This window comes from Saccopteryx leptura, chromosome 6 (genome assembly GCF_036850995.1).
Source record: "Saccopteryx leptura isolate mSacLep1 chromosome 6, mSacLep1_pri_phased_curated, whole genome shotgun sequence".
Lineage (NCBI taxonomy): Eukaryota > Metazoa > Chordata > Mammalia > Chiroptera > Emballonuridae > Saccopteryx > Saccopteryx leptura.
This window is the reverse complement of record NC_089508.1, coordinates 31590289-31614519: the sequence shown is the minus strand read 5'-3', so window position 1 is coordinate 31614519 and position 24231 is coordinate 31590289. Positions and strand designations below refer to the sequence as shown.

At 47.7% G+C, this 24231-nt stretch overlaps 1 protein-coding gene across 4 annotated transcripts in view; it reads left to right on the top strand.

The window, feature by feature from the left end:
- The window catches only part of SUSD6 (sushi domain containing 6), a 105312-nt gene extending 86120 nt beyond the window's left edge, over positions 1-19192 (top strand). For 3 of the 4 annotated variants that reach the window (XM_066388393.1, XM_066388392.1, XM_066388394.1), the window contains 3 exons: positions 5831-6028; positions 7319-7457; positions 11948-12407. In XM_066388393.1, the coding sequence (XP_066244490.1) occupies positions 5831-6028; positions 7319-7457; positions 11948-12407 (797 nt within the window). Of the gene's footprint in view, positions 1-5830; positions 6029-7318; positions 7458-11947; positions 12408-15148 lie in introns of those variants that run through there. The other variant, XM_066388395.1, reaches the window with a different exon arrangement.
- The last annotated feature ends 5039 nt before the right edge of the window (positions 19193-24231 follow it).

The window sequence follows — 24231 nt, the reverse complement described above, 5'->3', positions numbered from 1 at the left end:
CCACCCATCTCACCTGCCCAGTTAACAAAGAGCTATACCTGATTATTGCTTGTCCCACCCATGTTCTCTGGAACAGGCTGGAAGCTAGTTTCTTATTGGTATAAAGTTAGCTCTAAATGGTATGGTGGGGGGTTGTCTTTGAGTTGTCTTGGAAACAATTGAATTGCTAATGGATCACTTTTTCCCCCCCTGAATAAAGACCAATGCGCTTCTAGGGGCCGCCATTGCATTGGCTCAGGAACAGTAGAGACTGTTTGTCGTGCGGTACTCTTGAACCCATCTTTATGTATATATCTTTAATTCTCTGTCTACCATTTTATTTAATGCCATACCTTTTGCCGTTCGAGAACCCCGTAATAGACTAGTCGTGGCTGGATCGCGACAACGTATGAGAAGCAATCAGTAAACAACTAAAGTGAAGCAACTACGGGTTGATGCTTCTCACCTCTCTCCCCCTCCCTCCCTTTCTCTCTCTAAAAGAAATAATAAATAAAACACCCCAAAAGGACCGTCAGTGCTCAGTGCCTATGGACATTAGCCTCTCTGGGCCTCAGTTTCAGTACTGTCTTTCCTGGAGCTTGTTTTTATTCGCTTTTTATGGAGTGTTGTGAAGGTTTGTTTTATTTTAATTTGTCTTCTCCTAAGAAGCTGGTCCCCAAATGCAAAAAACATTAAGGATTTTCCTTGGTTTCTACTGAGGGCTTGAGGCTGCCGTGGTGCTGAGGTCATGTTGCCGCTTCTCCGTCCGGACCCTCTCCAGCTGGTGGGATAGTCCCCTCTCCAGCTAGTGGGAGAGTCCATCACTGAGCGCTTGCTGTGCTCCAGGCACACTGCTGGCCCCCTGAAGAATTACCTCACTGCTTCCTGTGCTCACTGGCGGCCTAAGTGGTTGTAAGAGATAATGGAAAGCAGACAAGGAAGCTAAAGAGAATTGATTTTTTTTTTCCTATAAAATCTCTATCTTCTGCCTTTCTCCCTCTCTTTAAAATTATGCAGCTTTGCCAAAGCAGATGAGTTCATTGTCTTCTTGGGTTTTAAGAACAGAGCTTGAAACTCCCTCTGCGGACCTGGGGTTGTCAGAGAGTAAGCCTGATGCTCAGATTAAGTCAGCCTCTTGCCCAAAACAGTAGCTTCAGGAAGCCACTGGATGATTTATTTGCTCTACACTGAGAGGGTCCTGTCCAACACCTGCCCTTTGCCAAGACTCTCCCACTATGCTCTTTGAGCAAGAGGGCCATTTTTTTTCCTTGTGTTTTTGGTGTCTTAAAACGTCTCTCTTTTTTTTTTTTTTTTCTTTTGAGTCTTTATTTCCTTTCTTGGACTGAAGGCATCCTCCTTGTGATGCTGAATCTGAGGTGCCCTAGCTTGTTTCCTTTGTGTATATAACCTTCACACGTCAATATAAGAGAACTCTTGTAAAGTTTATTTGACCATATTAGGGTAGCTATACTGTGGACTTTTACTGTAAAGGCTGTGTCTACTTCTGGCTCATCTTTTATCAAATTCAGCTCCTATAATTCTGCCCTTCTCAAACCCTGCAGAGGCTCCCGTTTTCCTTTGAATGTAGTGTTAACACCTGTTGCAGTCAAAACCTGCTACAAGGTGGTTTCGTTGCTCTTCACATTTATTTTATTTCATTTTTTTGTTTTTATTCAGTGAGGAGGGAAGGCAGAGACGGACTCCTGCATGCTCCCCTACTGAGATCCACCTGGCAAGCCTCCGAGGGGATGAGGGGGCGATGCTCTGTCCATCCCAGGTGTTGCTTTGTTGCTTAGCAGTCAAACTCTTTCTAGCGCCTGAGGCAGAGGCCATGGAGTCATCCTCGGGGCCTGGGGCCAACTTGCTCCAATCAAGCTATGGCTGCAGGAGGGGAAGAGAAGAAAGAGAGAGAGAAGCAAGAGGGGGAGGGGTGGAGAATAGATGGGCGCTTCTCCTTTGTGCCCTGACCTGGAATCTAACCTGGAATATCCATACGCTGGGCCGACACTTTACCACTGAGCCACCAGGTCAGGGCCAACATTTTTTCCTTTCGGCCAAATTTTCTTTATTATGCTTTCCAACCTAGTTAAACCTGTGCTATGTGATGCTCTCTGCACTTGACCTACGCTTTCCTACGGCAGTGCATTTGCTTCAGACTGCCACCTCCTTTCCTGAGGAAATGAAGCCTCATTTGAAATGCTGCTTCCTCCATGAGCCTTCTTTGTCTCCCACACAACATGCTCTCTCCTGATTTGAGCTCCCTCTCTTGTGGCACCAGTCACATTGTTTGACAGTCTTAGAATAAATCTGTGTATAGAGTGTTGTTGGAAGAACACAGAAGAAACTGGTGCAGTGCCTTTGGAGAGAGGGACTGAGTGACTAGGAGAAAAGAGAAAGGCTTACTTTTGACTGTATACTTACCTTAGGTTTTAAATGTTCTTCCTATGTTTGTTTGTTTTTCTGTAAAAGTGCTATTTGTATCAAAGAGCCAATCTAAAAATAATAGAAAGTATTTTTATAACCTCAGAGTAGGGAAAAGTGTCCTTAAACAAGACACAAAACTCAGGAGCTATAAAGAAAATGACTTTCAAAATATGTGTGGCCCTGGCCAGAGAGCTCCGTTGATTGGAGTGTGGTCCAGATGAGAAGGTTGTGGGTTTGATCCCCAGTCAGGGCACATACAGGAACAGATCAGTGTTTCTGTTTCTCTCTCTCTCTCTCTCTCTCTCTCTCCCCCGGCACATACAGGAACAGATCAGTGTTTCTGTTTCTCTCTCTCTCTCTCTCTCTCTCTCTCTCCCCCGGCACATACAGGAACAGATCAGTGTTTCTGTTTCTCTCTCTCTCTCTCCCCCGGCATATACAGGAACAGATCAGTGTTTCTGTTTCTCTCTCTCTCTCTCTCTCTCTCCCGGCACATACAGGAACAGATCAGTGTTTCTGTTTCTCTCTCTCTCTCTCTCTCTCTCTCTCTCCCCCGGCACATACAGGAACAGATCAGTGTTTCTGTTTCTCTCTCTCTCTCTCTCTCTCTCCCGGCACATACAGGAACAGATCAGTGTTTCTGTTTCTCTCTCTCTCTCTCTCCCGGCACATACAGGAACAGATCAGTGTTTCTGTTTCTCTCTCTCTCTCTCTCCCTCCCCCTCTCTAAAATCAATGTTTTTAAAAAGTGCTCATCACCAGAAAAAAATTAAAAGTATATAGATGTGTGTGTACTTGTCATATCCCTGTTTGGCTACAAGTACCTGAAGTGCTTATGCTTTTATCCTCTTTTAGAGCGCAGCACAATGACCCGTACACCAAAATCAGTATTTTTAGTTGAATTGAAGTGAAATTGAACTGCAAGTCACTTCTTTGTAGACCTTCCTTTTTTCAGTTATAAAATGAGTGCTAGGTGATCTTTAGGGTCTCACTCAAAGATTCCGTGAAGATGTGGGCTTTAAGGGCAGAAATTCTCAGCAAAGCAGGAGTGACTTTAGAATCAGCAGCTCTTCCCCTGAGACCATCTTTCCCAGCCCAGTGGACCCGGGTGTGGGTCCTGCCTGCTTTCAGGAGCTGTTTTGGGGTGCACAGCATTGATTATGCCCAGGAAATGAACCAATTAGACACAGTCTGAGGAGAGCTGGAGGGATCAGTGTCAGGCTTGTTACCTGAACAAAAGAGGGAACGTGTAAAGGGTGAAGCAGTTGCTGAGGTTTCTTTGGAAATTCAGCTGACCAACTCTTTAAACTGCTTGGCCAAAGTTTAAAGAGACACCAGAAGTAGTATTTGCGTCTCTCTCTCTCCTGTTGAAGACTTTGGGCGAGCTGGGTGGTGTGGGGACAGTGTGAAGATGGTGTGTCCTTAGAGGGGACTGAGAAGACTTGTGTGGGCTCATATATTCGTTTCAGAGAAGCTGCCCAGACTTCTCCTGATCCAATGTCACCTACCCGAGCTTTGTTTTGTTAGCACCTCTTTAAAAATGGAGTTTGTCCCCATCTTAGTGACAAGCAGCTTGAGGACAGGTAGCCATCCTCTTTTTTTTTTTTTTTTTTTTTTAGATTTACTATCCACCCCCAGCCTGGCCAACAGTCAGCTGGCTTAATAACAATTTGTAGGTTGATGGGAAGTGGTATTTGGTGAGAGGCTGTCAGGGCAACTTTGAGTGAGAAGGTGGTGAGTGGGTCTTTGAATAGGAGGTCACCCTATCTGGGACAGAGACTCCAGGTCTGTTAGAGGAAGTGAAAAAAAAAAAAGAAACCCACAGTTCCTGTTCTCATACTGATGTCCTTGTGATATTCAGAATAGGGGTATTTGTCGGTAAAATCAAATGTCTTTTGGAAACGTTTCTTTTTCTTCAATTAGTAAGGCTTTGGAGAGTCGGAGTTTCTGGGTGCCTGGCCGTCCTGCCAGCGGTCTTCTCTCCCAGCTCAGCCTTGCAAACAGTAATCCCTTAGTGACCACACTGTGCCCCTCCTATTTTGTCTGAGTGCACTGCTTTATTCACTTCTTGGGGACTTCAGTTCTGCTGTTCTGTCCAGGGTCAGAAGGGCAGGCCATGGAATCAGAGGCCACCCTTCTCTCTCTCCTAGGGCCGCTCAGACCTTCCACCATCCAGTTCCTCTGACTTATCATTACGGCAGCCTGTCTGCACTGGGGTTCCCTCCACACGCAGGCCAGCTCCCTAAGTGACCTGTTTGAATGGTACTCTTGATATACTTATTGAAGGCCTACTCAGCTCGTGGAGCAGAAGCAGTGTCGGCTGGTGGGAAGAGCACACTTTTTAGAACCAGCAGACTTGACTCTGCTTCCAGGCCTGCCATGTAGTCTGCTTTACACTTGGTTAAAAGTCGGTTCACGCCTGACCTGTGGTGGCGCAGTGGATAAAGTGTCGACCTGGAACGCTGAGGTTGCTGGTTCAAAACCCCGGGCTTGCGTGGTCAAGGCACATATGGGAGTTGATGCTTCCTGCTCCTTCCTCCTTCTCTCTCTCCTCTCTCTCTAAAAATGAATAAATAAAAAAAATTTAAAAAAAAAGAAAAAAAAGTCGGTTCACTTTTGTGAGGCTCGGTGTCCTCGTCTTCAAAGGGGAGTCATGATAACTACCTCAAGGTGTTGTCAGAACAAATTAATCAGTTAGGAGGTAAAGGTGCTTTTATTTTTAAAAGTATTTTCATTGAATTTATTGGGGTGACATTGGTTAATAAAATTATATAGGTTTCAAGTGTACAACTCTGTACATCATCTATATATCGTATTGTGGAATGTGCTTTTAAAACTAGACAGTCCTACCTCAACAACAAATGTGGGATTTCCTATGGGCTGGAGATGAGTGAAGCCAGTGACTGTTCTAGTCAGGAAATGGGAGGTGCTCCCAGGAAATCCATCAAATCCTCTCTGTGGTCGAGAAGGCTCATTTTTATTACACAGTGGAGTCCTTTCTGGTATTGATGCTGGAAGCAAGGCTGACATTTCCCCCCGCTCAGCTTAAGAGTATTTACCACTTTTCACTGATTCGTTGTGTATTTCAGTAGGTATTATTAAAACCATATTAGGTGCTACATCTCTGTAAGTTCAGGACTTTGTCAGAGTCTACTATTCAGTTGTGGAGGCAGTTCTCTTAAGGAACAGTGGGGAGAGGAAGGGGAGGTGTTCCATGCAGCCAAACTTCCATTGTTGCCGGGGCCCTTCCCTCTGAGTGACAGCCTGCGTTTGGAGGCTTGGGCCGCCAGCCTTTCTGAGGGACCGGCTCTGTGTTCCTCAAGTGCTTCTGGTTGAGGTCTTCAGAACTGTCTTTCTCTGAGTTGCTGAGAGGACTCCCACTGGAAAACGCCCCCTCTGTACCATCACTTTCTCTTTTTCTTTGCAGTGTGTTCCCTGCCCCCGGAGCCAGAGAATGGTGGTTACATCTGCCACCCCCGGCCCTGCAGAGACCCCCTGAACTCAGGCAGTGTCATCGAGTACCTGTGTGCTGAAGGCTACATGTTAAAGGGGGACTACAAATACCTGACGTGTAAGAATGGCGAATGGAAACCAGCCATGGAGATTAGCTGCCATCTTAATGAGGGTCAGTGTGGCAGATGAGAAAGGGGTTCTGTTTTCTTTTAACCTGAGGGAATGGCGCCTGCTTCCTCCTGAGAATCCTGTGCTGTGGGGCAGTAGAGGCCCTTTGATGCCCAGCGTCCTCCCTTCCTTTGGGATTTCATGTCTTTGTGAAAGATATTTGGGGTTGCTGGTGCATGTCCCACTGTGGTTCCGCTCAGCCACTGAGGGGCAGCTGTTCTAAGTAAGGTTCCTTTGATGCTCGTGATCTCCTGTTTGCCTAGCCAAGTGTTGGTGACCTCTGACCGTGTTCTGCTAACACATGCGAGCACAATGCTAACACCTTCTGTAGTGTCTCTTTTATATTATTTTTTCTTGAATGGTAATGAACTGTTTTGTTATGGAGCTATAGTCTAGTTGGACAGAAGTCTTCCCCCTGCCTGCCTGCCTCTTTCATGCATGACAGGAAAATCCAGCTGCCTGCAGGGAAGTATGTGTCATACAGCCATCTTTGTGCTTCACACTGGAGCTCTGAGGCCATCACACCCCAGAGAAGGGTGGGGACCAGCCTGCGAGTTACAACTTAAAGCTACATGTAATGCCAGTGGCCGATTCCAGGCAGGTTCACATTGGATTCGAGCAGACAGTAGAGGAACTGCAGAGCCGGAAAGCATTGGGCCATTCCTGTTTATTAGATTCTCACAACAGAGCAAACAGGCAGGGGAAAACTGCTTCTCATGGCAGCAGGCGAACGAATAAGAAAGGGCCCCTCGCAGTGGCAGGCAGGCAATCGCAAAAGCCACCCTGAATGAAAGTACCCGTAGCCTTATATCGGCCATACACACGTGGCTCTGCCACATGCTCACGCACTAATCGTGCAAAATGCAAGCAAGCCTAACCAGTGTTTTCCAATACTACCCACTCATAAATTTTTCTGCCACATGGGGAAAAAGATGGGTGGGGCTTAAAATGGTGGACTGATGTGTTCATTAAAATGGTTGATGTCTACCAACTGGCTATTGGAAGTTAGGATCAGAAGTGGTTTATAAAGGTAGCATCTCTAGATGAGTGGGTGTAGGTGTCAGATGGTCCTCAAAGGCCCACATTGAAGAGAATATTAGATTCACTAACAAGATAGGGATATGGCTCCTTTCTTGTGTGTATGTACTGCTTTGCACTGTTACTTTAAAATGGCTCTGGCCATGGTGTGTCTCTGCGTGGCACCACGCACGGGGCCTTTGATAAGATCGGCCCTGGGGCTTGTGTCTTATGTGTGTGGACACAGACCTCTTCTGATGATGGCTTGTTTCTGTAGAGAAAGATACCAAGACGTCACTCGGGGTCCCCACACTGTCCATAGTGGCTTCCACTGCCAGCTCCGTGGCCCTCATCCTCCTCCTTGTGGTGCTGTTTGTGCTGCTGCAGCCGAAACTGAAGTCTTTCCATCACAGCAGGTGAGCACGTGGTAGCAGCGTCACTGAGGGACCAGCCTCTGCTGGCAGAAGGTTGCTGGTATGTCTACCAGCTTTTGCTGATCTGTAGGTGCCCAGAGAAAGGGGAGGGCTCTGTCATGTCCTGGATTTGCCCCACACTGTGCTTGTTTCTTTGCATACTTTATCTTAATTCTCACAGGAACACTGCAGATAAGGAAACGGGTGCAAAGAGGTTAAGTCATTTACTCAAGGTTGTCCCTCTAGGTGATGAACTCGTATCTGTCCAACTTCAAAACCAAGTCCTTCGTCTACATCAGTGTTTCTTGAAGTGTAGTTCCAGCAGCATCAGTATCACCTGGGGGAACTTATAGGATGCAAATTTTCAGGCCCCACCGCAAGCCAACTGAGTGAGAAATTCTGGGGCAAGGTCCAGTGACAGTTCCACAGTCTCTACAAGTGATTCTATTGCAGGCTCATATTTATAAGCCACTGCCCTGTGTACCTCATTCCCAGTCCTGGCCGTCCATAGAGACTCCTGCTGGGAGTGAAAACGAATACCAACACCTGGGCCTCCAGCCCTAGCCATTCAGATTTAGGTGGTTTGGAGTGGGAATCTGGCACTAGAGGTTTATAAAGCTCTTCAGTCGGTTCTAATATGCAGCTAGGACTTGCAGCCAGTGCACTATACCGTACTAGAAACAGAGGAAGTGGTTTTCTACCCGACTTTTTTCCATTTGAGTGCATTAGTCACAAATCACCCCAGACTGGGTGGGAGCGGTTGCGGGGGGGTGTTGGTAAATGGTGGGGAGTGGCCCCACCCAGGTGGATCCCTTAGGAGGGACTTCTCTCCCAGGCCGTCATGGCTTCTGTAGTAGCTCATTTCCTCTCTCAGGAACAGTTTTTGTTCATTCTCAATCCTTCATCAGTCCCTGTTGTCACTCACAGGCTAAAAGAATGAAGGAACAAACTAAACTACATTAAATAAAATGCTTCTGATTTGGAATTTACAGACAAGAACCAGGCTCAGTTTAATTTTCATGTACTATGCATGCTGTTTCTTCTTTTTGTTTTGTTTGGGGATGTGGAGGATAGCAGCTATTTTTAAAGATTGTTAAGCAGTTAATAGAATAAAGAGGATTTGGAAAGGACTGCTTACTTTAAGGAATCAGGTATTTTCACGTAAAGTCAGCTTGATCTGTTTGGCCTTTCATTCACATTAGGGAGTTTTTCCCCTTTGCAGTTAAGTAGTAAGCCTGTTTAAAGTAACTGGCTGATTTTGCCTGACTTGAATGGAAGGGAGATTTGATTTTCATTTGAGACCCTGTTTAAATTTTGTACTTCTATACATGTATTACTTGTTATACAAATATGTTTTATTTTGAGTAATGAAAGTTAAGCACATATCAGAATACAGCTGCTTTCTATGCCACCTTGCCATCATAGTTTGCCTGCCTTACAGAAACCTCTCTAGGGGTCCCCAAACTTTTTACACAGGGAGCCAGTTCACTGTCCCTCAGACCGTTGGAGGGCTGCCACATACAGTGCTCCTCTCACTGACCACCAATGAAAGAGGTGCCTCTTCCAGAAGTGAGGGGGGGGGGTGGATAAATGGCCTCAGGGGGCCGCATGTGGCCCGCAGGCTGTAGTTTGGGGACGGCTGCTAACCACTTCTGTGAGTGCCATATCGGTCATCCTCACAGTATTTTACATCATTTGAATTGGGTAGCACAGCTTTTATCTTCAAGTACAGGTGAAGAAATTGAGAACTAATAACAGTCTAGCAGTAATGCTGTCCAGCCACAGACTGTACATCTCCTGTTGTGATGCACTGAGGACACATCACCTTGTGACACATCTAACCCCAAAGAAAAATGAGACAATGTCCACAATGTGGGACATTCTAGGAGACAGCTGGCCTGGAGTCTATAAAAACTGTCATGAAAGAAAAGCTGTAGAGGACTGTTCTAGATTAAAGGAGAGAAATGAGCCTGGCCTCTGACAGTGCAGTGGATAAAGCATCGACCTGGAATGCTGAGGTCACCAGTTTGAAAGCCTAGGCTTGCCCGGTCAAGGCACATATGAGAGTTGATGCTTCCTGCTCTTCCCCCCTTCTCTCTCTCTCCCTCTGTCCCTCTCTACTCTCTCCTCTCTAAAATGAATAAGTAAACTCTTTAAAAAATAAAAGAGGAAATGAGACTGAACAACTAAATGCAAATTCTGATCCTTAATTGGGTCCTGGATGAAAACAAACAACATCTGAGATGGATGTGTTTGTGGATAGTTGGGAAAATTTGTGTTATGTTATTATACCAGTGTTAAATTTCCAGGATGTAATGCTATTGTAGTTATATGGGAGATGAGGTTCTGGGGAGGTGTATACTTAGTAATGTCTTCTGCTTACTTTCAGAATGGTTCAGATTTTTTAAAAAGTGTATGTATAGACCCTGGCTCATTGCTCAGTGGTAGAGTGTTGCCCTGGCGTGTGGATGTTCCGGGTTCGATTTCTGGACAGGGCACACAGGAGAAGCACCCATCTGCTTCTCCACCTCTCCCCCTCTCACTTCTCTCTCTCTCTCTCTCTCTCTCCTCCTCCTGTAGCCAGGGCTCAATTAGAGCCAGTTGGCCCCAGGTGCTGAGGATGGTTCCATGGCCTCCACCTCAGGTGCTAAAAAATGGCTCTGGTTGCAATGGAGCAAGGTCCCTAGATGGGCAGAGCATTGCCCCCTAGTGGACTTGCTGGGTGGATCCCGGTCAGGGTGTATGCAGGAGTCTGTCTCTGCCTCCCCTCCTCTCACTGAATAAAATTTTTTAAAATTAAAAAAGTGTATGTATATAACAAGTGATCCCCAAAAAGGTGTCTGCATGAATAAATCTCACAATGCAATGTTGAATAAAAGAAGACAGACACATACACACATTCACAAATGTATTGTGTATCCCATTCATATAAAGATCAGAAATGCGCCCTGGCCTGTTTGCTCAGTGGTAGAGCATTGGCCCAGTATGTGGAAGTCCCGGTTTCTATTCCCAGCCAGGGCACACAGGAGAAACACCCATCTGCTTCTCCACCCCTCCCCCTCTCCTTCCCCTCTACTTCTCTCTTCTCCTCCAGCAGCCAAAGCTTCATTGGAGCAAAGTTGGCCTGGGTGCTGAGAACGCTTCCATGGTGTCCGCCTCAGGCGCTAGAATGGCTCCAGTTGCAATGAATCAACGCCACAGATCGGCAGAGCATCGCCCCCTATGGGCTTGCCAGGTGGATCCTGGTCGGGCACATGCGAGAGTCTGTCTCTTTGCCTCCCTGCTTCTCACATCAGAAATATTAAAAAAAATTAAATATATATATATCAGAAATACTAAACTAAACTTAGTATGGGAAGATTCATGTGTAGGCAGTAAAACTATTAAAATAAAAGGCAAAGGAGTGTTTTTCATGAAAGTTAGGATTCCAGTTTACTTTTGTAATGGGGAAGTGGGAAGTGATCAGGACAGGCACACAGGGTATCTGGGATGCCGGCAGCATTCTTTTTTGACCTATGTAGGGGCTACAGAGTTACCTTGGGATAAATTGGTGAGTTACACATTTTTCTATGTGTTTTTTCTATATTCATGTTATAATTCTCATGTAATAGTTTACAAAGTTAAAAAATAATAATAAAGGCCAGCAAAATATGTCTGAGTCAGAACAAAATTTTGTGTTCAAGTCTAGTGTCCCATTACAAGACCATAGTGCTTTATTTTCCCTTCTTTTTTTTTTTTTTTTGTATTTTTCTGAAGTTAGAAATGGGGAGACAATCAGACAGACTCCCGCATGCACGCGACTGGGATCCACCCGGCACGCCCACCAGGGGGCGACACTCTGCCCCTCCGGGGCATCGCTCTGTTGCGACCAGAGCCACTCTAGCGCCTGAGGCAGAGGCCACGGAGTCATCCTCAGCGCCCAGGCCAGCTGTGCTCCAGTGGAGCCTTGGCTGCGGGAAGGGAAGAGATAGACAGGAAGGAGAGGGGGAGGGGTGGAGAAGCAGATGGGCGCTTCTCCTGTGTGCCCTGGCTGGGAATCGAACCCGGGACTCCTGCACGCCAGGCTGACACTTCCCTTTTCTTTTTAGAAAACAGCTTTATGGAGATAAAATTTACATATTAGTCAGTGTACTTATTTAAGTATACAGGTAATGGCTTTACTGCCAGGTCTCTGGGTTCCTAGTTTTTCACAGGACCAGAGAGCTAGGTGCCTGTGTCCCCAAAGGTTAAGAACATAGTTTCTGGATTCAAATACCAGCTTCCCCTCTTACCAGCTGTGTGACTGTGAGCAAGTACTTTAACTTCTCTGAGACTCACCTGCACCCTTGGTGAATCTCTACCTGAAAGGGCTCAGGCGAGGACTCAGTGTGATAAAGTGTATATAAAGCACTTAGTGCTGTGTCTGGCACATAGTGGTTGGTGGTGTTAGTATTATGGTATTATTTGTGTGTGTATTTTAATTCTTCCTTTGTCTTTTCCTCCTCTGGATGCAGGCGAGACCAGGGTGTGTCCGGGGACCAGGTCTCCATTATGGTGGATGGAGTCCAAGTTGCGTTGCCGTCGTACGAGGAGGCTGTGTACGGCAGTTCTGGTCACTGTGTGCCGCCCGCTGACCCCAGGGTGCAGATTGTGCTGTCGGAAGGTTCTGGGCCGAGTGGGAGAAATGGGCCAAGGGAGCAGCAGCTGCAGGACCAGGGGGCCTGCTCCTCTGCAGGTGGAGAGGAGGAGGCTCCAGGCCAGTCTGGACTGTGTGAAGCCTGGGGCTCTCGGGGCTCAGAGACTGTGCTGGTGCATCAGGCGACCAGCTCTTCCTGGGTGGCCGGCTCAGGGAACAGCCAGCTGGCACACAAAGAAGCCCCAGATTCAGAGAACAGTGACATACAAAGCCTTTTATCCCTCACATCGGAGGACTACACAGATGGTAGGTGGTCTGCACTGGCCATAAATTACTAGCGGCTCCAGGTCCTTGAACTGGGAGAAGGGAGGAAGTGAGGCTCTGTAATAGCTGGTGTGTTGGGGGGCAAAGGTAACACCTGGGGTAGTAGCCTGCAAAACAGGAGTTTACCCTCAGCTCCAGGCAGCTGTCTGGGCTCTGTATAAGGAGACTTTCATTGTGGTCTGTGAATTTTGATAGTTTGGAATCTTCAAAATTATTCATGACCACATGGTAGACAGCTGGTTGGAGGTGAGGGTGGGGTGTTTCCTCATTATAATTTTCATATTTCTGAAAGGACAGGAAGGACAAGGAGGTTTGTGGGTTATATTACAGAGAAAACTGGTGCTGTTTCTTTTCCATTGCATTCAGCTGGTTCATCTTACATAGGAGCATGCCAGGGCCTGAGTTAGTTGGTTTTCTTATACTATCTCAGTTAAACCCGACAGCAGTCCTGAGAAGTAGGTATTACTGTCCTTATTTTACAGATGAGGAAATTGAGGCTCCTAGAGGGTAAGGCAGTTGCCCCTTGCTAATTGGTTGAGTTGGGATATGAGGCCAGGTGGATCTGGTCCCAAAGTCTGCATTTACAAGCCCGTGGTGCCCTGCTGCCTCCCAGATGACTCCAGGTCCTTTGTGGCAAACCAGCTGTAGAATGAAATCGCCGCCTCTTGACACTTGCCTTTGCTGGGGCCTGGAGAGTTGAATGTTGGGATTAACTCTGTCACTTTAAAAAATATCTCCATATGAAATCTTAGTGTGGTTCAGGATGAAGACAAAATCTAGATGTTTCCCTTTTTCTTTTTTTTTTTTTTTTTGACAGAGACAGAGAGAGGGACAGACAGGAAGGGAGAGAGATGAGAAACATCAACTCTTCATTGAACATCCTGGTTGTTCATTGATTGCTCTCTCACATGTTCCTTGACGGGGGACTACAGCAGAGCAAATGACCCCTTGCTCAAGCCAGCTACCTTGGGTTCAAGCTGGTGAGCCTTGCTCAAACCAGATGAGCTTGTGCTCAAGCCGGCAACCTTGGGGTTTCGAACCTGAGTCCTCCATGTCCCAGTCCGACGCTCTATCCACTGCACCACCACCTGGTCAGGCTAGATGTTTCCTTTTTGATGAGTACTTCTGTACTTCCAAACCTCTCCCGACCCCAAGAAAACTTGATGCTGCTGGGATCCTGGGCACAGCAGTGTCTAAGGTTTAGCATGTCTGAAAGCAAAGAAATTGGAAATTTGTTTTTTTAATTGAGGATGACATTGGTTAATAAAATAATACAGGTTTCACCCTGGCCGGTTGGCTCAGTGGTAGAGCGTCGGCCTGGCATGTAGGAGTCCCAGGTTTGATTCCCGGCCAGGGCACACAGGATAAGCGCCCATCTGCTTCTGCACCCCTCCCCCTCTCCTTCCTCTCTGTCTCTCTCTTCCCCTCCCGCAGCCAAGGCTCCATTGGAGCAAAGTTGGACCGGGCGCTGAGGATGGCTCTATGGCCTCTGCCTCAGGCGCTAGAATGGCTCTGGTTGTGACAGAGCGACGCCCCAGATGGGCAGAGCATCGCCCCCTGGTGGGCATGCTGGGAGGATCCCAGTCGGACGCATGCGGAAGTCTGTCTGACTGCCTCCTCATTTCCAACTTCAGAAAAATACAAAAAAAAAAAATACAGGTTTCAGGTGCATAATTCCACAATACATCATCTGTAGATTGCATTTTGTGTTCACCTATCCATGTCAGGTCTCTCTCTATCACCATCTGTCCCTCATCTACCCTCTTCCACCTCCCTTTCCCCTTCTCCCAGAAACTGGGAATTCTTGAATGCAGATCATGTTTCTGGAGTTTTCAGAGGATCAGCAGCCTGCCTGCCTTTTTTCTTGGTAGGATATAGAGCTAGAAAAGGCTACTAAATAATTAACCCACGTTTAAAGGTGCAAGCCATTGACCTCAGGGGCAGCCAGTCACACATACTATTGTGCAAGTGCACGCATATTATGTGTCCGCACGTAATGACGGACGCCCAGGTGCAGATCTCAGCCCGTATCCTTCCTAAGGAGTCAAGCTGGTGCCTGCTCTTCCCCTAGCTTTTCTCCTCCTAGATACATTTCCATGTATCAGGCATTTTGAGAGCCCAGTTGTGCCTGGTGCAAATTAGGTTTCAGGGGTGATACAAAGAAATATGAAATATTCTCTGTCAGTCAGGACTGTCATTCATTTGGGAAGATGGGGCTTATACTTGAGAAATAATGAAACCAAGAATCCCAGGGTCCATGTCAAATGAGGGGTTCAGAAAACAAAACACATAGGTTATCAAGTTTGTAGCAGGCCATGCCAGAGCTGTTCGGTTGACAGGACTGTAGGAAGTCAGGACCTTGACTGCGGTCCAGAGAGAGGAAATGATTTATTCACTGTCACACAGCTGAAGGATGGCATTAAGGAAGAGGTGGGACTTTAGCAGAGCTCAATACTCTCATAGGGTGAGACTAAGAACAGAAAGAGAAGCAGCCAGACCAGCAGTTAAGGCAAAAGAGGGTTCAAGTTGATGGGACCAGAAGGGTTTTGAATACAGACTGAACATTTGGATTTTATCACATAGACAGTGGGAAAGGTGAACAAGAAAGGCCTAAAATAGAGGGATGTAGACTACCTAGAAGTATATGAAGAGTGGATTTTATTTCTTTAAACTCAGGGCTGCATGAGGATCCCTGCCTTGGGATCAGGTATGTTGCAGAGACCCACATGGGATCACCTTCCTTCTCTTCCTGCAGATATCCCACTGCTGAAAGAAGCATGAGGTTTGCCACCAACCTCTCCTCTCTGCAATGGTCCTCTGCTCTTCTTCCCTCTCCCTGTGGGTCTGAGCGCTCTGTACTCCAGCCGCCCTACCCGGATATTTGAGCTGCCACCTGTGGATCTGTGGATCTCTGGATCTCTGAGGGCCTGCAGGCCTACCTCGCTGGAAACTCAAGGAAGATTCTCACATCTGCCTGCCGGACAGCTGGAGGAGCTGGCTTTTTGCCTGGCCCAGCCTTCCCATCTGTGTCAGGGACGAATCTGAATGTGCTGGATTGAACTCTCCCTTCTCCTGAGCCCTCCATGTCCCCTCCAGCCAACTCTTTGGTGGCAGTCCCCACCAGCCTCATGGGCCAGAGAGCCGCTGTGTTTACTTGTGCCTTCCCGCCACCTTGTCCATTTCCCTGTCCCTCAGGCCTGTTGCTGTCCTCCAAGCCTTAGTGGCTGCACTGCTGCCCGGCCACACGAGGGGCCGGGCCTGGGTCTGGTGTGTTTCCTCTGAGGGCTAGCACTGCCGCTCTACCAGGAACACATCCAAGAGTGAGAGCTGGGAGACGGGAGCGGCTCTAATTGGAGCAAGAGTGGTCCCTGGGCCTGCCCTTGGTTGACACTGGCGGCACAGTTCCTTGGCTGGGGATGGAGGATGTGGGAAATCCTGCCAAAGCTGTCTTTCTACCCGCTGTCTAGCTCAGAGCTGCCAGCTCCTTCCTGGCCCTGCTGAATTGAGTTTCCAGGAAGCATTGGAAGATCCCAGGGAGGGTAGGAAGGTGGCTGATGATGATTGTCTTCCTAATATGCAAGTTCTCTCCTACTTCAGCATTGGCCTTCCTAGTCTCCTCCTTTCTCTTTCCCTTGAGTATAAGGGGAAGTTGCATGTTGCCTCCTGGGTTTTTATCCTGGGCAGCTCCTGCTTCCTTGCTGCCCACAGAGGCCCAGCGTGAGTCACCCCTGGGACAGGAGATTGCCAAGATGCCAAGGACCACCCATCTGGTCACTGACAGTTGGGGCAAGGTGCCCCATTCTGGGTTCGTGGTGATGGAGGGGAACCTGAGTGGGACAGGATGGGTCCCCAGGCAGCTGCAGGCAGCTCCAGCCCTGTCCCGAGGGTCCACCTCACCACAGTCACGTGCCTTAGTAACTGTTCCCAGGAAACGTCCTGCTGCTTGCTGCACTGCTGCTGTTCCTACTTCTGCCCTCTCCTGCGGTCCCCTCCCCTGTTCACAGCTGACAGGTGACCCCTAGTCCTCTCTGGCACTTGGGGGAGGAGCTGAGTCCTCACCCCCCCCCCCTACCTTGCTGGCTGCAGTGGGTGGAAGGTTACAAAGCAGCCTGCACTGAAGGAGTGGGCTCCGTGCTCCAGAGGCTTCTGCCGCCATCACCCGCGCCAGCTACGTCTTGAGTGCTGACAAGGCTGGGGTGGCAGCCACAGGCAGGCTGCTGCTTCAGAAGATGGGGCATTAAGTAGCACTTGTTTTTGAAATGGGGGGCTGACCCCACGCTGCACCTCTGCGCCTCCCGAGCCTCTGTTTGGGGTGGTAAGGTTATACAGAGCCCAATGTATTTTAATACCTGACCGAACAGGGTAGCGCCAGGAGTGGGCCACCTGGAGGTTTAGGGGAGTGGCCCCCTCTGGCCTCCTGCCTCCTCTCTCACACGCACTTTACTATCCACTTGCTCCTGTCCTCTTGCTGCCCTTGTCCTCTTCCTTTCTCTCAGGTAAGGCAGTGCCTGCTGTGCCTACTGGGCACTCCCACCTCTCCCCGCCCCGCCCAGGAGCCCCAGAGTGCTGTGCCCACAGCCCAGGCCAGCATGGTCAGATACGGAACAGGTTGTGGGAGGTGCAGACGCCTCTGAGGGAGATACATGTTCCAGGGGGCTGTCCTTGGCCTCAGGAGAGGCCGTTTCCAGAGGGTGCCTGCCAGCAGTTGCTCCGGGCCTGTCTGAGGGGTGGGTCCCTAATGACCTGGCTGCCTCACCCTGCAAGAGCTCTTTCTCCACGGGGTCCCCTTGTCTGCCTCTGAAACAAAGCTGGGGCGGATGCTGTGGGGTATTTCCAATCATACAAAGCCAGAATGCTAGCCTAGAACTATTTCTTTTAATGAAAGGTTTCACCCTTTTTTTACATCATTACTCTGGGCTTTTTTTTCCCTCGAGTTTGCACTTTTTGTGTTGAGTTCATTCAGCCACATAGGTTAAGAGCTTGGGCTTGGAAAAATGAAAAGTCATCCTCCAACTAGCCACCATTAACACCGTCCTGGGAACCACAAACCCAGACTGTGCCTGGTAGGAAAGAAAGAAGGGTAAATGGGAGTCCCCGTTCCCGCCAACCTCCCCTCCCCGTCCTCCCCTCCACCCCTTTGCCACTGACTTGGGGGAGGCCTACCTCCAGAGGGTGCAGGAACCAGGCCTCCTTCCCGCTGACACCATGATGGCTATTCTAGCCATCAGCCGTGTTTCAGGGTTTTGTCCCTTACAAGAGATTAGGGGTTTTACAGTTAGCTGCCTTAAGGTGGGGCCTGGCTGAGAGACAGGACGGTGTCTGTGGCAGGCCGCAGGGAGGAGGCTGCCAGAGGAGCAGGGGCAGTGGGGACCTGGCCACAGCCTGGCTTGGCTGCGCTCACATCTGGGGGCAGTGGGGACCTGGCCACAGCCTGGCTTGGCTGCGCTCACATCTGGGGGCAGTGGGGAACTGGCCACAGCCTGGCTTGGCTGCGCTCACATCTGGGGGCAGTGGGGAACTGGCCACAGCCTGGCTTGGCTGCGCTCACATCTGGGGCAGCGGGGGCTTGTCCAGGAGAATGGTCTGCACCAAAGGACCTTTTTTAAAAATATTTTTTCGTACATGTGAGCTGAGTCAATGCAGGTATTGTATTCTGGCGACCTGTAGTCACCCTCCAGTGGCTCACAAGGGCCGCCGGGGTATGATGAGAGTCACTTAAAGCTTTCATCCTTCCAATGCTTTAGTTTAGCAAGTAGGATCTCTCTTGCTGTTTCTGAATTTTGTGTGCTGTGTTCCCATTTCACTCAGTATGAACTGTGCAATGGGCCAAGTCCTGGCCACTTTGTGAGTTCTTTGGTTTTTAAGGCGTTTCAGTCTGTTCTACTAACACTCCATTTACAAACAAAACTGGAACTAATGTCATCTTCTCCCCCCCCCCCCCAAGTTCTGTGGAGAAGCTGAATGGCGAGACAGACAAAGGTATACTCTTCCTGCCTCATTAGTGGTGGCCCAGGGATCGATAGCACTCGGCCTTCCCCTCCCCGTCTCAGCTGAGCTCTCAGACCACTTGCCTCTCACACAACAATGTCACTTCCATTCCCAGGTCACGTCCTTACATCAGGAGCAGTATATGCTGCAAACATTTCTACATCCTTGCCCCCTTTCCCCCCCTTAAAGAGAAAAAAGGACCGAGAAGGGAAGTGGTGTGTTCAGGCTTTCCCCTGATCATTGGGTGTGCTTGCTGGAAACTGAGGCCTGCTGGGCCTCCTGGCTCTGCAGGGACAGTCAGTACTGATGCTCAGTGACAGGCTCAGAGAGGATTTTGCTTGGCAGGCTCAGCTTTGCCGGGAAGCTCCTTTTAATCTCCAGTTGAAAACCTAGAAGAATTTTGAGTGAAAACCCCAAAGTGGAACCCTGCACCAGGCAGCGGAGCTCTCTGGAAAGGGTGCAGGGGCAAAGCCCTTCACTTGTCAAGCAGGGAGGAGAGATGGACGCAGGCTGTGTGGCTGCCCACCACCCCCTGCCCTGGCTTATGGCACCACTACGAAATACTTTGCAGAATGGTACTCATACATTGACTTAAAATGACATGTGCATCATTGACTGTGCAGGATGTCACTCAATCAGTTTGGGATTGCTATATATATATATATATATTTTTTTTTTTTTTTTTTTTTGGTATCCTGTACATTGCAGTGGGTGTGAAGATAGTATTTTAATATTTGTACAAAGTTTAATTTAATTTTAATTGTTCTATGTATATAACTGCATTTCTAAATAATAAAAAAAATTCTTATGAGGTAGTTGTGAGAAATGTGATCCATGCAGTTTTTCTGGAAACACTAGAGTGAAAAGATTGTATGTGGGTAGAAGCTCTTGTAGGCATGAAGCACTAACTCGGGGGGGGGGGGGACCTGGCAGCAGATGGAGATGGGACAAGGTGATGGTGGTCTAAGCTGCAAGGAAGAGAGAGCACAAACAAGTGGAAATATACTTTTTAAAAATCTCAGTGCACCAACCACTTGTTCAAGCTGGGATTCAGCAGTCAGTGAGCAAGACCACACACACATTTGGGGCCTGCATGGATTTCTGATGTGCCGGGAAGGCAGACAGTCACAGCAGTGCAGTGCTGGTTGTGACCAGGGATGTGTCAGGGTGTGTGCGGTCAGGAAGCGCCTTCGGACAAAATAGCGTTTAAGCAGAGATGTGAAGGGTACAGGGTACAGCGAGGCTGAGGAGCAGGACACTGGGTGCAGGGCAGCAGAAGCACAGCCCGTTTGGGAAACTAAAAGGAGTCGAGCACTGCTGCGTAGCAGGAGCTCAGAGCTCAGGATGAGCTGAGGGCGGGAGGGAGGCCGAGGTTAGGCTGTGGGGTCCCTCACAGCCAGGCTGTGGAGTTTCACTTTATCCTAAGTGCTATGGGAAATGCCTTAACAGTTTTAAGCAGCAGATTGACTTACTAAGCTCTGCATTTTGGGGGAGTGGAGGAAGCTCTCTCCATCTCTTGGGAAGAGAGAGTTTAGGGGGATAAAGCACCCTGTACCATGTAAGAAAACGTCCGTGGTGAGGGGAAGACAGCCTTGAGCAGCTGGTGAACAGCAGCACTAGCCTCTGAGACCAGTTTGGGAGAGGGGGTATGCTGGAGATCTAAAGACCAAGGGGCAGAGGATGTAGAGGTCCTTGCCGGTTAGAGGAGGCTGACGGTGTGGAGCAGTCACAACGTGGTAAGAGTGTGAGTAGGGATGTACAGGGCACTTCTAGATAAAGAAATAAGGCCATGCTGAAACATGCTCTGGGTGTAATGGTCAGGATGTGTTTTTCTAACACACAGTGTTGGGTGGGAAAACATTTTGTCTTAGCCCCAGTAGCACCTGTCCTCCGGAGGTTCCACACAAACATCATTGCCATTAGTATGTTGCAAGAAGAGTGATGGGAAGAGCATTTTGCCAGCTTTTAAAATGGTGATAAGAGCTGAGACTTAACACTTAAACGTATCAGACACAGTTGTAAGGACTTACTGTGGAACCCACACACAGCTAGCTCCACAAGGCAGGCACCCTTACTGCCCGCAGCCCCACGCCACGTACCACAAAACTGGGGCATGAAGACATGCGTTAGCTTGCCCCAGGTGGAGCCAGGATTTCATTCAGACCCAGGTCGTTCTGCTAAAAGGGCTCCTTCCCCTGCCCCTTCCTTCCCTGTCAGACACTGCCTCTCCAGGCCCTCACTGCCTCCTTTCTGCCTCTCAGAGTCGGTTCTCCCAACTAGCTGCAGGCAGAAAATAGCAGAGAAACATGTCTCATCAGGTAAGGAATGCTGGGGAAGGGGGACGTGTCAACATGGGGTCAACACTGGGGTCTTTGCTTTTCTCTGGCAGGCAGATGGTGGGTGGAGTCAAAGATCAAAGCCCACAGAACCTGTAGGGCTGCTGGGGGCAGGGCAGCCCTTGAAGTGGTTGCCTCTGGTTGAGAAAGGTGGGTGAGAGGAGAGAAGAAGAATTTCCTGCCCCGCTGCCGAACCCCCACCTCACAGCTTGGAAAATTGAGACCCTCTCGACAGCAACAAAAGGAGTAACTGGCTCTCAGCATGTTTTTCAAACTACATAAAGATACCTTTCAATACACCAGGGTAATGATACATTTTTATCTCAGTAGAAAGTTAAAATCACCCGTAATACCACCTTCTACGGGCAACGTTCTTTTTTCTATGCCTATATATAGTTTCCACTTTAAAAAGATCACTTTTTAAATAGTATTTTGGTTTTTTAAATGTTGCAGTCTATTATAATCCCATAAAACATTTTATCGACATCACTTTAACAGCCGCAAAGTTTTCTATCATATTGGTAATTTGAACTCTCAGGTTGCCAATTTTCAACTCTTATGACCAATGGTTAATAATATTTTAAATTATTTTCTTAGGATAAATGACTGGAAATGAAATTGCTAGATCAAAAGAAATGCATGTTTTAGGAGTTTTTGATATACCTCAAATTGCCCACAATGAAAGTTATTCCAAATTCTCACTGGCAGAGCTTATTTTTCCACAACCTCACCAGTATGGGCAATTATTAATTTAAGAAATATGCCAGTTGAAAGAAAATCATGCTGTTTTGATTCACATTTGCTTTATTAATTTTTAAAATATGATCCTAGCCAGTTGGCTCAGTAGTAGAGCATCAGGCTGGCATGTGGATGTCCTGGGTTCAATTCCTAGTCAGGGCACACAGGAGAAACATCCATCTGCTTCTGCACCCGCCCTTTTCCCCTCCTGCAGCCATGGCTCAATTGGAGCGAGTTGGCCCTGGGTGCTGAGGATGGCTCCATGGCCTCTGCCTCAGGCACTAAGAAGAGCTCAGTTGTTGAGCACCCAAGGAATGCCGTAGATGGGCAGAGCATCACACCCTAGTGGGCTTTCTGGATGGATCCAGTAAGGGCACATGTAGGAGTTCATCTCTCTGCCTCCCCTACTCTCACAGAATAAGAAAATAAATACTTTTTTAAAAATTTAAATATACATTTGCTTACTCGTTATAGCTAAGACATATTGAAAACTCTCTTAAGTCTGATGTCCAAGATGTCCATGTTTGAGAGGAAAAGTCAAAACTGATTTCCCCTCTAAATTAAATATGAATTATTGGAATATGGAATGTATAAGATACATGGATTATTGAATTTAAAGGGAGAGTCTCGGGTTTGACTTTTCCCTATATATATGGAATTTCAGCATCCGAACCTGGGACAATGTGTGATGTTCCCAAGGCAGGCCTGGATGCCAACTTCGTGCTCCCTGGTGAGCAGCGTTATGGGCATCACAGACCTCGGGGACAGTCCCATCCCACACTAAGGGGTGAACAGCTGTTCGACTTTTCATATTTCTCATGACACCCAGTGCCCCCAGAACAGGAAATTTCACAACATAGGAATGTCCCGAGAAGCCCATCTGGGGCAGCTTGCGCTGTCTCTGAGGCTGGGCTAGGAAATGATGCTCAACTTGGCAGGGCATCACAGGAGGTGGGCAAGTGTGACCTTCCCCCCGCAGAACTTCACTGGGGGAGCAAGTAGCCCAGTGGCCCAGCAAAGGCAGCCTGTTTGCAGCTTAAGCCTGTTGGCTGGGACTGACTGTGTGGGCCAGTGTGTGTGTGTGTGTGTGTGTGTGTGTGTGTGTGTGTGTGTGTGTGTGAAGGTTCAACCCAAACACACTAAGCATGGAGGCTGCTGTGGCTTCTGGGTGGTCTCTTGAGACTCTTAAGCATCCAGGCTCCAAAGAGATGTAGGAACTTTTGGTGCAATAGCCTTTCTGTGCTATAGACCATTCCCACCCTGCTGCAATCTTTTTTTCATTCATTCATTTCCTAATTCATTCAACAACAACAACGTTGTTTTTCTTTTTAAGATTTACTTTATGCAAAGCCTGATACAGGGTCCAGGGTGCAGCGGTGAATAAGAGTCTGTCTTTGCCTTCAAAGAGTTTGCAGACTAATGTGAGAAAAGGAGATTAAACATCTACCTAAAATTCAAGGCAGAATTTAAAAAGAAAAAGAAAAAAAAAAAAAGAAAAGCTCCACTGGAGCACCAGCATGAATGGGGAAGTGAGTGGATAAGGACCTGAGGGGTGGGGCGTGTGAAGAAGAGGACTTGTAGGCTCTAGAGACCTATAAGAACAAAAGTCCCAACATATAAAACTATGAATCATATGAAACTGCCATTTTTGCAGGTAAATAAAAAAGGTCACATATGGGCAATTTCAACCTAATACATAATTGTTTTAAGATCTGCCAAAATAAGAAATGCCTTTCTTCTCTCTAGGTTGCCTAAACTTGAATTATTTTAATTACAAGGAAGAAATTTCAGGAGACCCATAGACAAGTGTCCAGAGATTTTCAGACCCATAGTCTGCTCCCTACAAATATAGAGCACCAAGCATAGCTGATTCTGGTCACAACCTCCCAGCCCCTGCCTCCCGCCTGCAGGGAGTGTCTGCAGAAATCATGTGAATGGTTCGAGTCACCAGTACAGGGGCAACTCAGTTGCTCTTTGGGATGGACAATAGAAGAAACACCCATTGCCTGCAACAGCAAGACAACCATTCCCATGTTAACAGGCATTTTTACTCATTTTTATTATTTTCCTTAGGGCAGAAACTGAGGGACAGTAGTTAAAGCCCAACTACAACTCTTTCCTTGTCAATTTCTTCTCTGTTTTTTATTAGAAACATTAAAAAATAATTACGCTATCTTATAATAATAATAGTAATATATGTTAAACATCAGAAATAATTTTCACCTATCAGATTGGCAGAAGGAAAAGCTTTATAATATCTAATGGGAGTATAAATTGGTACTTCCTCTATGGAGGGCAAACTGGCAGCAACCATCAGAGTACAATGCAGTTCCTCTTCCTTTCTCTCACTGGGCAATTCCATTCTAAAGCCATGAAGTGGGGGGGGGGGGGGGGGCGGCGGGCTGACAGAGCTGCAAATCAGAAAGGGGAAGCAAACCAACCCTGCAGTATCAGACTGGAATTGCAGGTATTGGTGTGAACCATGGTTTTCCATTTACCTACATAGATACAGAAATACAGATATTAACCAATGCCACTCCATGAAGTTTAATAAAAAATAAAGTGTGAGAGTTGAAAAACAAAAGAAATACATATAGATGTACATATGCATTTATACACATACATGTACACAGACACACAGATACTCCCTAACTCTCCCCAGAGGGCTTGGGAGCAATGACACTTCAATAGCATTGAGCACACAGAGAGTTCAGATCTTGGCTTTTAAAATATTGTTTTCCACTGAAAGGAACTAGGGCTCTTTGGAGAAATGGTT